Source organism: Anticarsia gemmatalis, chromosome 4 (assembly GCF_050436995.1).
Source record: "Anticarsia gemmatalis isolate Benzon Research Colony breed Stoneville strain chromosome 4, ilAntGemm2 primary, whole genome shotgun sequence".
NCBI lineage: Eukaryota > Metazoa > Arthropoda > Insecta > Lepidoptera > Erebidae > Anticarsia > Anticarsia gemmatalis.
In genome coordinates this window covers 7,244,474-7,256,851 of record NC_134748.1, presented here as the reverse complement: position 1 = coordinate 7,256,851, position 12,378 = coordinate 7,244,474, and the positions used below count along the sequence as shown (strand labels likewise).

Genomic DNA, 12,378 nt, shown 5'->3' with positions numbered 1-12,378 from the left:
AACCTTGATGAATTGAAGCTTTTCTTCAAATCAAACGTAAAACATTATAAAACCAAGACATCCTTTATAATTATCAGTTTGGTTCACAAAAAATGTGACACTAAGATATAATACTCAACACATGTAATTAACAATACAAATAATATAAATATTATGATGCAAGTACACAAACAACTTTCCCGCCAGACACTGCAGCATAAACTCTATCAGTAGCAGCAGCTAGTGAATTGATACATCCTCCTAGGTTGATTTCCCCAGCTGCCTCCAACTTGTCATTGGCTATCTTCCATCTACGCACACAGCCGTCCCAACCACCAGTCCACACATAGTTGTCTCTTGCTGCTATACTTGTCACTATCATATCACTCACCTGTGAATAGAAAAATATTTACTTTTTTACTTAGATAATATTATTAAAAAAGTCTAAAAATAAGTTCATGTTGAAAACCTGAATGACAAGAATAAGGCATTTGCTGTATGTCGCACTGGACATCAGACAGTTTGATTAACATGTGTAATTGTTGTATCTTACAAATAAATTGTTTGTGTGATCAACCTTGATCTACAGATAAATATCTTGATTACTGGTCCTTGATTAATTCTATACAATGTAAGATAGATTTCTTAAGTGGTACAGATTAATGCTGTCTATTTGTACTTGCCCGGGAATAGAACTTGTTACAGATAGTTCGCTGAGACACTAATAGAGCTTATAGGGTAAAAGGTAAGCAAACTTAAACTTTACTGCCAGTATCTAACTACCTAATAGTAACATAATGAATATAAGAAGACCCTTCTACGTAGACCTTAACGACAGTAGGCTTGGTCCTATTACATGGGACTTGTATTGTTAATTGTAAGAGGTGGGAGCCGAAAGTATAGGTGTACGAAATATACCCATTTCATTCCTCCACCTGCACCTTCGATTGTCAGAGATGTGATATTATATATTTCTTTACTGACCTTAACTTCATCTAGTTTTTTGAAAACCGTATCAATGGTAGCGTCATGGAGACACAAGCTATTACCATCTCTAGATAGAAACAGTAGCTTGTTCCCTGACACCTGCAAAGGTGATCGACCTTCTATGCTGTGCCTCGTCATGAAACGAGTAGTCGACTCCTCTGTAAGAAACCAATGAGTTAATTTAGCGCCTGTCACATTTTACATCGAATTTATTCCCCATTGCGTCGTATTGCTATACGTGTAACATTCCAGAGTAATATTTTTAGACACACTAAATATAAACAATAATAGAATATTATTAAAAAAGAAAGTAGGTTTTATATAATAGTGCTTAGTTTCAATCGTATATCTAAGATCTAGACGCCTACCTGGCTTAATCTCGGTGATTGTGACATAAAGATCACGAACCGTGAATAAATACGGTGGGCTGAACCAAAGTGTTTTCACCTCTTCTAATACATTGTATTTAGCTTTCATAGCATTGTTTTCATAAACTATGATCTGTAAATAATGATTAGACACCCAGTTACTATAATATACAGACTGATGTGACTTTTTGAATACACACAAAACTTGTCTACCATGTCTATCTATCTGATCCAAATATATTAAACTAATCGATTATATTTATTATAATGTATTAATTTTTTTATTAAAAAATATTGCTTTTATCTTTGTCCATACAGGTAGGTTTAACTAATAATGCTTACGTTGCCGTCTTCGTCTCCAGCATAGACATTTGTACCAAAAACTTGCAGCGTGCCTACATCAGCTCCGGTAGACTGTAACTCAGTGATCTTTTGACCGGACGGTGACCAAACTCGTATTCCCCCGTCATTAGACGATGAATATAGGTATCCGTTACCGGTAGCCAGAGCAAACGGCTGTACGGCGTGAGCTGCCCATGAATCCTTTGGAGTCAAGTCGGCGGCAAATGACTGGAAATTAAAAAAATATGTTCACTAACGAGCTGGTAGTACCTAAATTACTTGGGGCCCAAACCCAGATTAGTTTTTTGATTAGTTTTACCTTTCACAGACAAATAAAATTATTACCAGGTTTAAGTTATAAGGCACATGAATACTTAACTACCTATTCCACCTAATTCGACTGTGACAAGTGTTAGCGTTAAAGCTAATAACACGCGAACACCTTTATTTAACTTAATAATTTAGTTGTATTCTTATGCAGTAAATGTCCCGTACACTAGACCTTATTTGTCGCATGGGCATTATGTCACCAGGTAACATGTGATGCCTACACGCTTTCTGATTTCACGGCTTTGCGGTTCAGCAAAAAAATGTTGTTCGTAAGGCGCATGCGATGAGCACATAGGGACTAGACAGCAGTTAACGTGATGGGAACAATACCTTTTATACTTTTGTACCTTATTAATAATTTGTTCTGGTGGCATTTTCCTTTTTTTGATAGAGTCTGGTTGGCAAATAAGTGAAGGTCTAGCTAATACCTAGTAGCCATTACACAAGTTGTTTCAGTATCATAAACTTTAACTTTCAAAACAACAACAAAAACTTCTAGAAAATTGTGTTTATCTCAAACAAAAGTTATTATTGAACTTACTTTTATGGAACCGTCTTCGCAACCAACAAACAACTGGTTATCCAAAGCGACTACACATGGTTCTGATTCAAGTTTAGCTTCAGCTTCGATCTTCAGTGACATTCTCGAAGTTATTCTCCTAATTTTCCCAAGGAACGTGCAATGTTTACCCGGTATCAACGAATACTGTCAGTGTAGAAAATTTTGAGAGCAATGGACCAAAATAAACCACTGACGTTCAGACGTTCAGTGATCTCTGCTGAGAACTATTCGTACGGAAATAACGATTCTAGATCAATCTTATTTCTTCCAGATTCAAGACAGTTACTTCTCATCTCATTATTTATTCACGCATGTGATACTACTATAACCTATACATCAAGAATGATTTGTATTTACCTTGCCTCCTAGTTTCCAAGTTTAATCTTGAAAATAACTGTAAGTAAGTACAAGTGATTACCTACCTAAGTAGAAAACCATTCTAGAATTTACTAAGCAAACGCCTGAAATCCATGAATCATGTTAGAGTAAGTAATTAGCTAATTACGAAAAATATGTTATAAACATTCAGAATCTCCACACTCGGTGAATAATTGTGATGTAATGTAATGATAGGAGTTAATCTGTGTAGTTTATTTACAACATTTACGCAGGTAACACACGCTACTACTCAGGTAGCAGCGTATACTATTATGCGATAGAAAATGGAATCATAAACTTAATCGGTATCGACTTCTCATTGTGGTTTAAATAGCGATACATTAGTTTGTGGAAAGTAGATTTGTATGGCCAATTTAAGCTGCAATAAAACAACGTGCAAGTCATATTCATTTAACATTCTTCGCAAGTGACTAGTACGCAATATTACGGGAGTGAAATAAGCTAAGTATTGTTGCACAACCCCGTTGGCCATACTTCAAAACAGTCAAAAGGATGACTAATGTCCCTATAACATAAACAGTGACACGTTTGATAGCATGGTACATATGTATAACATACGTAATACCTGGGTACCTTTATTGTACGAGGACAATCCCAGTTTACGGAAGCGTCCATTGACCACATTTGTACCATCCGTGAAAGTGAAAATGTTAAATTGCTGACATATAATAGAGCCGTGAGACGTTTCATACTATTGTATATTGAAGAGACCTAGTGATTGTTCATATTACATCACAATCTACCCACATACGTTAATGTGTTTGAGCCCACTTGCATGTCACTAATGTGGGATTTGTCATGAAGACATTGTCAGAATCCATGCGAAAATATAACGACCCGAAATGAAATGTTTAGCACATGTGAATGGTGCTAGTAGTCTGCATTTTAATATCTTACTTACTTATGTTTGAAAGGTCAAAAATAAAACACGTACAGGTCTAAACTTAATCACATGATCGAAATAGGTATCTGTAACTTACAGGAATTCAGGAAAGAAAAGTTAAGAAACTTTGTATTTGGATTTAGTGACTCCAATTATATAAGTAGGTGCTTACGTTTTGCAGTAATTAACAGGAAGGAATCATAGAATCTACGTAAGTATAGGTACTTGTGTACGTAATATTTTGACAATTAATACTGAAATTAAGTAGAAATGAGGCATTCTCATTGTCATACAAGTCAAGTCGAGATATCTCATAATCATCTACCTATATGAGGCACAAGTGCGGAAGAAACACTGCGTATCATCTTACGATACCTACCTAGCATTGTAAATAGTAGTTGTCAATTCTACAAAAGCCATTGTGAATATGCATTACAAATTTGATTATTATTTGTCACCTTTGAACTGCAATTTCGTACATATTTGTTGCATATTTAAATATTTGTTATGCAAGGTTTTGTGCAATATTTATTCGCAATGCATTCAAATTTGAACTAGTGATGTGTACGATATATAATAATAGATATAGATACCGGTTTCATAAGATTTTACATGTGGCTGAAATTTTACACTTTACATTTACAAGGCCTTTGCTGAGCAAGGTTTTCAGATGTAGGACGATATAGGAAAAAAATGTACTCTAACTTATTTGACATTGATGGTATTTGACCAAGGAGATATTATCATTAAAATCTTCATTTTTTATATATTTTTTTGAAAGTAAACCTTCACATAGTATTACGTGTTCGGATCCTGGAAAACTGGCTCAATTTATTGGGGTCGTTGTTATGATTGAGATACCTTATGCATTAAACTTAGATATTTAAATTATGTAAAGTAAAAACTTCTCGTCTAAAGGGTGATCCTAACCCCGTGCTTGTAATAGTATTGTATTATTATTATCAGCTTAAGCAAAGTTTAAAGTTAAAAACTTAGTAGAAATGTCATTAAGTTGTAGAAGTTTCCTAATAAGAAGAATTATGACTACGTTTTAGTGTCAATTAAGATAAACATTAGTAGGTATTATTATACACGGCAGTTAATTAATATAGACAGTGTAACATGTTTGCCAAGGCGAGAAATATCCACATCGCCGCTTTCACCCATCGAGGTAATAGGTCGATTGGCAGACATCTGCTTACTTTTAAAGATAATCCTTCCTTATGCAATTACCTACAAATGTAAACACATCTAAGTTTTTGTCGACACAGTTTGAAACTGGAATGATAAAATTTATTATTAGAAGAAAACCTAGACATCCCTCTAGTGGGACAGTCATTATTTCTTAATATAGTAAATAATGAGGGGTATTTTTCTCGAAAACGACTAATATTCATTACAGATAATACACAGCAATGTTTCACATTAAAAAAAAGAAAACTAACAACCAGAGAACCTACTTTTCAAAACGCTATCACGCGATGGAGCCGCAAGCGATACTTGGCTCTATGTATAACATTTTAGGGGTATTACGTATTACACAATGTTGTTTATTAAGTAACCACAATTACTCTTTGCATGTATTTCACATGTTTTCGTTTTTAGCACACTACTAATCAGGGACCCTGTGACGATTGGACACTAGTTAACACCTTTCGCAACGGACATCTACGGACAGAATTTTCATGTTAAATATGCAGTGTGTCGTAATTGATTCTGAAAACACTTGAGCTCTACTTAAGGGTGAGGGAAATTCAATAGTAATGTATGACTGTATTTTGTATTTAAAGAAAATAAGATCAATGTAATTTAAATAAACTTTAAGGAGGTCGATTGGTGATTTCAATTTCATGTTTTTGAGACGTTACAGCTGAAGAGTAATTTTAATTTTCAACAGGTCAGGTACAGACTCTTTCTTCTTTTGCTTAATGATCATAAAGCAGCTATTAGGAGGTGCAAGGTTATTATAATTTTGTCAGATATAAAGTTTGGAACTTTTAGTTGTTTAGGGAAGAAGGAGATAGAGGAAATGTTTATTTGCTCGAGGGATTGACGTTTTATCAATCTAGAACTTAGTTGATGAAAATGAAACAAAAATTAATTATTATAAAACATTTTAATCATATAAAAATAATATATTTACAAACATTCACATCAATTTGATGTATGATAAACGTAAAGATGCAGTACAGTTTGGCGTGAAGCCAGCGTGCCGTCATCACAGCGTTCGGCCGCCTTCTATAGGTTCTTACCAAAGTTACCGTTTACTTCTCAATATCACAATAAAGGCACTAGTAAAAAACTATTTTAATAATATATATTATAATGCCCTATTAACCCTGAAATGCACTTGATACAGAAACGTCATAATCACATCAGATTTAAACGAAACAACATAGTTTGATGTGTGTATGACGTGTTCTGCCAGCACACTATGTCAAGGGTGCGATGTTCTTATGTTCTTGAAGCAGAAGTTGTATAGCATTTCATAATGAAATCAACCATCACTCAGCAGTTTGTACTTATACAGGGATGTAAAAGTGCCTTAACGAATTAATGTTATATAGCTTTGGTTTAACTAGAATAAATTCTTACTGATAAACGGTTGGATTTAACAAGATGGGGTAAGTAACATATTAGTAAGTTTCCAAAGGAGCGGCCTAGAGAAGAGGGTCAAGCAGTGAGAGTCAGCTGGTTTTGTCATCGTCCAGAGTTGCAACCTTAAGGAGCGCCGTATTCTGATGAAGGCGCCGACGGTGGGGGTCCGTATTCGGGTTTGGGCTGAGCGGCGGGGTAACCCTCCTGTTTCTGGAATATACAAAATCATATTTATAGCTTCTTCGTAGTATGAATGCAAAAAACTTATATAGTGTTAAAAGAATTGTTCAGAAAATAGTATTTTGATAGTTCGAAGTCGCATTTAAAACAAATATATTCACAGCTGCATGCAGAATAATGTCAACATTACTTCTTTAATATAATTTATCAGCAGCGTCAATGTCATTTAGTGGTATGTACCTCTAGTCATATGAGTTTAAACAATACGAAACAACCCGTTTATATTTCAGTCCCTTTTTCAGTATTATGATAGCAATTTTACTAACCACTTTAAGAAGAACTTAAAACGTCATTGGCATTTAATTGATAAAGGTGCAAGTTAAAACAATACGATTTTTTTTCTAGTCATTCTGCAGTAATGAAATAAGCTAAATATAAGATTTTCATATCTAAGTATCATTACAATGTTATAGGTAGTTAGGTAAGAACTATTAAAATGTGAAAGTGTTTAAATATACCCAAGTAATTATACTATATGTTAATTCTGATTAGCTGTTGAGACTCTTATAAAAAAAAGTAATTTTCAATATAAATACAATATACTATGTTTCGTTTCATAGAGATAAGGATGTATTTTCTATTTTTTCCATTATTTAATAGACTAGCTGACCCGCGCAACTTCGCTTGCGTCACATAAGAGAGAATGGGTCAACTTTTTCCCCGTTTTTGTAACATTTTTTACTGGTACTCTGCTCCTACTCGTTGTAGCGTGATGATATAAAGCCTATAACCTTCCTCGATAAATGGACTATCTAACACTGAAAGAATTTTTCAAATTGGATCAGTAGTTTCTGAGATTAGCGCGTTCAAACAAACGAACAAACAATCAAACAAACAAACTCTTCAGCTTTATAATATTAGTACAAACTTAACCAAATATTAAAAACAGTAACGGTTAACGACTTAAAGCATTGCGGTAGGTTAACACGCGCATATCGTGAAGATTGATGAAGAAAATAAGTAAATTAGACTCATTTATGGAAAACTATGAAAAGAAAACGTAGTAGGCCTGAAAACTACATACAGTTACAGATTGAAGCAAGTCTGGAACTTACAATACGCTCTCCTAATTACAATACCGAATACTTAAGAAGGTATATGTAATTGTAACCCCTTAATGATCCAGTACTAAGAGGAGCTAGACCATAGTCTATCACGCTGACCAAGTGCGAGCTAGCAGACTTGACACACTTACATAACAAAATGTTACCTATTAAAATAGGTAAGGTAAGTAGTGGTCGTTGTAACCCCTAACACATAGTGACCCAGATACGCATACATAAACATGTTGCGTGTATATCGGCTCTACGTGTTACCATATAATAATGATACGCATACTTTCGTTCGTAGCTTTGTTTTGATCTTCGTATGACCCGCCAATTATAAAGCTATTTGTATGAAATATGTGTTATTACGTGGTGTTTACATTACGTAAAAATGGTGGGAACACTCGTATTTTAAACGAATTCATACATCTTATATGATGATGTATAACGATCACTTCGAGTACTTACTTACATTCACACGAACAGTTTTTTTCGCTGTTAAAGTAATCTAATAGACATTTACCATCATCTTACACGAGTATTTTAAATAAACGTTTAATTTAATTAAGGTTGAATGTAAGCAATACATATCTGAACCCAATTACATAAGTCAATTACTTGAAAGTAACGTTTCCAGAGAAGAGGTAATCCTCTAACGGTAATGATACTGTGTAAAAAATGTACCTGTCCAGTTGTTGCGATAGAAGTTGCGTTAGTAGAATGTATGGGTTATGTGGGAGAACAGTGAGTACGGCGAGTACAGTGGCATCCTCGGTTGCGTTAATGTAATGATGATAGCAAGTGCACTGAGCGCGCCAGGTCTTGCAGATAATGCCATATAATACTTCCTACATTGTTGTAGGAAACGTTTACGCGAACTTTCACGAGACAGTGCATCGCATCCTCAACTCATCACCATGAGACGTGACGGCTTTACGTGCATAAATAATTAAAACTCGACAACCGTGAAATAAAATTGCTATCTGCCTATTTAATGCATTCTCTACTCTTATGTTGAATAGTTTTATTAGCGCAAAAGTGTACATTATAATGGTGAAAAACAAAACAATGGGCTGATTTATGGCGCGCTACATATGCATACATTTGCCTATCTAGATTAAGTTGTTATGCAATGCTTTTGCAATCAACATAACTTACTAGCCCTTAACTTTGACAAGGTAGTGAAGGCAACGAAGTAAATACGGTAGATACAAGAAAGATTAAAAAACCTAAATAAAGTAACACCCGTCTAGGAAACTTGAGTAAAGTATTGCCAAAAAAAAATTGCTTTTATTGGCCATCAGTTTACATTAAATTGTTTTTTTATTGACTAAAATGTAAACCGTTTTCGTTTATGTCTTTTATTAGAGCGATAAAATTTAGAGCTTAAGTGATTGCTTATCTCTACAGCAGATAATAATCGAACGAAATCATGTCCTTTGATTAATATAATAATTAGATTACAGGGAAATGGTATAACTTACGTTTTATTACCGTAAGCCGTAAATTATAATGTCATATACACTCATTACAGCGAGTAAATAGTGGTACGAAAAACCACTAATTTTTCGGATTTAATGGGTCGATTCTTTCTCTAGATCCTAGGGATAACGTGCACGTGAAAGCTAATATGTGAAAACAACTATTAAAATTCAGTTCATAAAACAACCAATATCTCCGTATATGAAGATGATGAAATCATTTGTAACACTTCTAGGTTTACTTATCAAGACAAGTGGTTTGCAAAATTGTATAGGAGCATCTCACACGAGATATCTATTAAAAAATATTTCTGGCTCAAAGGGTTTGACCGAAGAGAATTAAAGTTGGTATTGTACCTACCTAATCGTTTTTTGGGGATGCTTGTGCATAATGAGTTTTGTTATTGTTATCGGTCACATGGTAATGATGGTTAACTATAAAACTGTCGCAGTGAATGATGTTTCATCTTACCTGTGTCTTGTATCTGATGAAGTAAACTTCAGGTTTGGAAGGCTGCGTGGGCGCGGGCGTGGGGATGACGATGTCAGGCTGCTCCTCAGGTTTCTTCACCAACACGTAGACGAGAGTCTTCTCCTCGTTCTGAGGCTGTACTGGGATGACGGGGGCGGTAGGGGTTGGCGGCGTGGGCGCCTTGATGAACACTATCTTGTAATGTTTTTGGGGAGGAGGCACGTAGATCTGCTTGGGTGGCGCCGGCAGGTCGTTGTCTGGGGGAGGGACGTGCACGTATACGTGCTTGTGGACGATGGGCTGCTGGGGAGGTCCGTACACCGGCGCCGGGGGTCCGTACGACGACTGGGGTGCTCTGTATGATGGGGCGGGGGCGCCGTACGACGTGGGCGGCTCTGGCCTCGCGACCGCGCAGGCAACCACCACCGCCACCACCAGAGATCGAAGTACCTGCACACACAGACTCAAATCAGCTTTACATGTTAATTTTCAAATTATACTTATTTTTATTAGGCCGATCAATACACTGAATCACTAATATCGTCCTGATGACTTTGTAATTGTGTCGAAGGATTCACTGTGATATTTCACAAGTTCACTGGATAGTTGAAGATGTTATCCTCGTGGAGGAGCGCGTCACGGACACCTACCGTTTTGTCACACATCCTGGGCACGCGATTAGACGCAGGTAGATAGTGTAATGTCCAGTGCCCAGGCGCCACCTGTGTTTATAAGAGTTGTGCGCTCCATATCCGGGGGAGGGGGCACTTTCGATGGTTCACATACCTTTCGCAACATGATGGTGCTCGTGCGCCGCCCTCCTACTGACGACGCATCAACTAACGTGCTCGAGGGCACACATTCCGCTGTCGTTCCTTTGATGTTACTTTACCGATTTACTTTTTTCATGTTGCCTTAAATTACATTTTTCTAAAAAATATTGAGATGTGTATTGCATAGACCAAGTCTTAGTGTACTTAACATTTTAACTTAAACAATTCAGTAAGTAATAGCAGCTGCAAAAGCAATAACTTCATTATTATAAGTAATTGGTAATTGTATTTGAATGTTTAATAATTACAATTATTTACATATATTTTTTATCGTTTTGTTGTCTTCGGCAAAAAATTGGCAGGAATAAAATACCTACATACCATTAATATAAAAATATTATTTTTTTGTAATATGTGACAATTTTTCTTTTTTATATTTCGTGACTATATTTTACACAATAACGAGCCATTTCAGAGGTTAATAATGTAATTATGGCGAAATTTATGTGTGAAAAATTAACAATATTTTTGCACCTCTTTCAGTGTTGTGGACAATATGTTGACATAGTTTTTAATTTTTGTACAGAGTTCGTTACAAAAAAACGATCAAGAGTTAGTATATTATTATTCGGAATTGTTTATCAGTTTCGCAATTATTTTTTGCTTCGGGTTGTCATCAAGAATTGTCAAATCTAAATGTTTTTATTATCACGTAGATAAGAAAATATCTCCTCTTCAAACATTGTTAATAAGGTCGTCAGCTACCATTGCGCTTTATTTACGTTGAACATATACTATCTTACTTTAACTACTTACTTACTTTTCTATGCCTTTAAAAAGTAAGTACGCTGCAGCCGATTAAAGAAATAAAAAAAATCATGTTTAGGTCTAACATAGACAAAATTACGTACAATTAAAGCCTGGTGTTGGCGCCGTGGTATAAGCCAATGAGAAATTAATGCAAAACCAGGAGAGCTGCACAATTGGTGTACTTAATCGAAAGGAATATACTTCTATATATTCAGCTCAAATTATTAAAAAATTGTGAAAATTAAATATTAGATACGCAACCAAGACAGCTTGATACCTAAGCTAGTAATTGTAAGATTCAGAGTTACACTACTACTATTCGCAACTGCTATTGTGCTCTAAATATCTCACCGGCCAAATATTTGAATAATCAGTACGTTACAGAATACTGTCTTTATACTTTGAATTGATCGTTTTCTTTCTGTATTTCAATCCTGTAATTATCGATTAAATAGTATTTTTGTAACCCTACGTGAGCTAAGAAACAATCACCTTTGGATTTCGAAGTTCTAAAGTAGATACAGTAGATATTGGAAATCAGCAATGCAATCCGTCTGAATTTGTTCATAACACATAACACGTTAGGGGTCACCTGCAAAGAAAGCAGGCACCCGGTGCCGCTTTAAAACATAAAGTGTTGGAGTTATGGGTCCAATCCTAAAACGGGTCAAACATTACTCAAAAATATTTGTTCCGAATTTGTTAGTATTTTGAATTTATCATTTGTATATTTGTTAAAGTCGCGAGGATGCGAGACTAGATACTTAATTCTTCTTAATAATCGCATATATGTTAAAGTCGCGACGATACGAGACTACTTAATTCTTAATGCGGGTATCATATTCAGGAAACAGTGTTGTCGTATTGTTTATCTTTTCAGTTAATATAACACAGATCGTATTGCATCAACACATTAATGAGCTTCATTTATTTTATAAGATATCAGTCTACGCGTTTATACTTATAACTAGCTTACCCGCGCAACTGCGCTTGCGTCACATAAGAGAAAATGGGTCAAAATGTTCCCCGTTTTTGTAACATTTTTTACTGGTACTCTGCCCCTATTGGTCGTAGCGTGATGATATAAAGCCTTCCTCGATAAATGGGC

The 12,378-nt window shown here is 35.4% G+C and overlaps 2 protein-coding genes across 2 annotated transcripts; both read right to left on the bottom strand.

The window, feature by feature from the left end:
- Positions 1-24: 24 nt before the first annotated feature.
- Positions 25-2,721, bottom strand: LOC142972384 (uncharacterized). The gene is made up of 5 exons (XM_076113465.1): positions 2,548-2,721; positions 1,677-1,904; positions 1,335-1,467; positions 964-1,124; positions 25-370 (listed from the first exon to the last, which is right to left on the bottom strand). Exons 1-5 carry the CDS (start codon positions 2,647-2,649, stop codon positions 152-154), a joined length of 843 nt encoding a protein of 280 aa, XP_075969580.1. The 5' UTR covers positions 2,650-2,721; the 3' UTR covers positions 25-151.
- A 3,226-nt stretch (positions 2,722-5,947) lies between these two features.
- TwdlE (TweedleE) lies at positions 5,948-10,429 on the bottom strand. The gene is made up of 3 exons (XM_076113464.1): positions 10,338-10,429; positions 9,688-10,137; positions 5,948-6,658 (listed from the first exon to the last, which is right to left on the bottom strand). Exons 1-3 carry the CDS (start codon positions 10,350-10,352, stop codon positions 6,572-6,574), a joined length of 552 nt encoding a protein of 183 aa, XP_075969579.1. The 5' UTR covers positions 10,353-10,429; the 3' UTR covers positions 5,948-6,571.
- Between the last annotated feature and the right edge of the window lie 1,949 nt (positions 10,430-12,378).

What these genes read in the sequence shown, in the direction of transcription:
- LOC142972384 (XM_076113465.1), bottom strand. Translation starts at nt 2,649, where the DNA reads ATGTCACTGAAGATCGAAGCTGAAGCTAAACTTGAATCAGAACCATGT. An exon ending in GCGAAGACGGTTCCATAAAA is followed by an intron (nt 1,905 to 2,547) that starts GTAAGTTCAATA and finishes TTTAATTTCCAG; the next exon opens with TCATTTGCCGCCGACTTGAC. An exon ending in CTGGAGACGAAGACGGCAAC is followed by an intron (nt 1,468 to 1,676) that starts GTAAGCATTATT and finishes CATTATTTACAG; the next exon opens with ATCATAGTTTATGAAAACAA.
- TwdlE (XM_076113464.1), bottom strand. An exon ending in TCATCAGATACAAGACACAG is followed by an intron (nt 6,659 to 9,687) that starts GTAAGATGAAAC and finishes TGTATATTCCAG; the next exon opens with AAACAGGAGGGTTACCCCGC.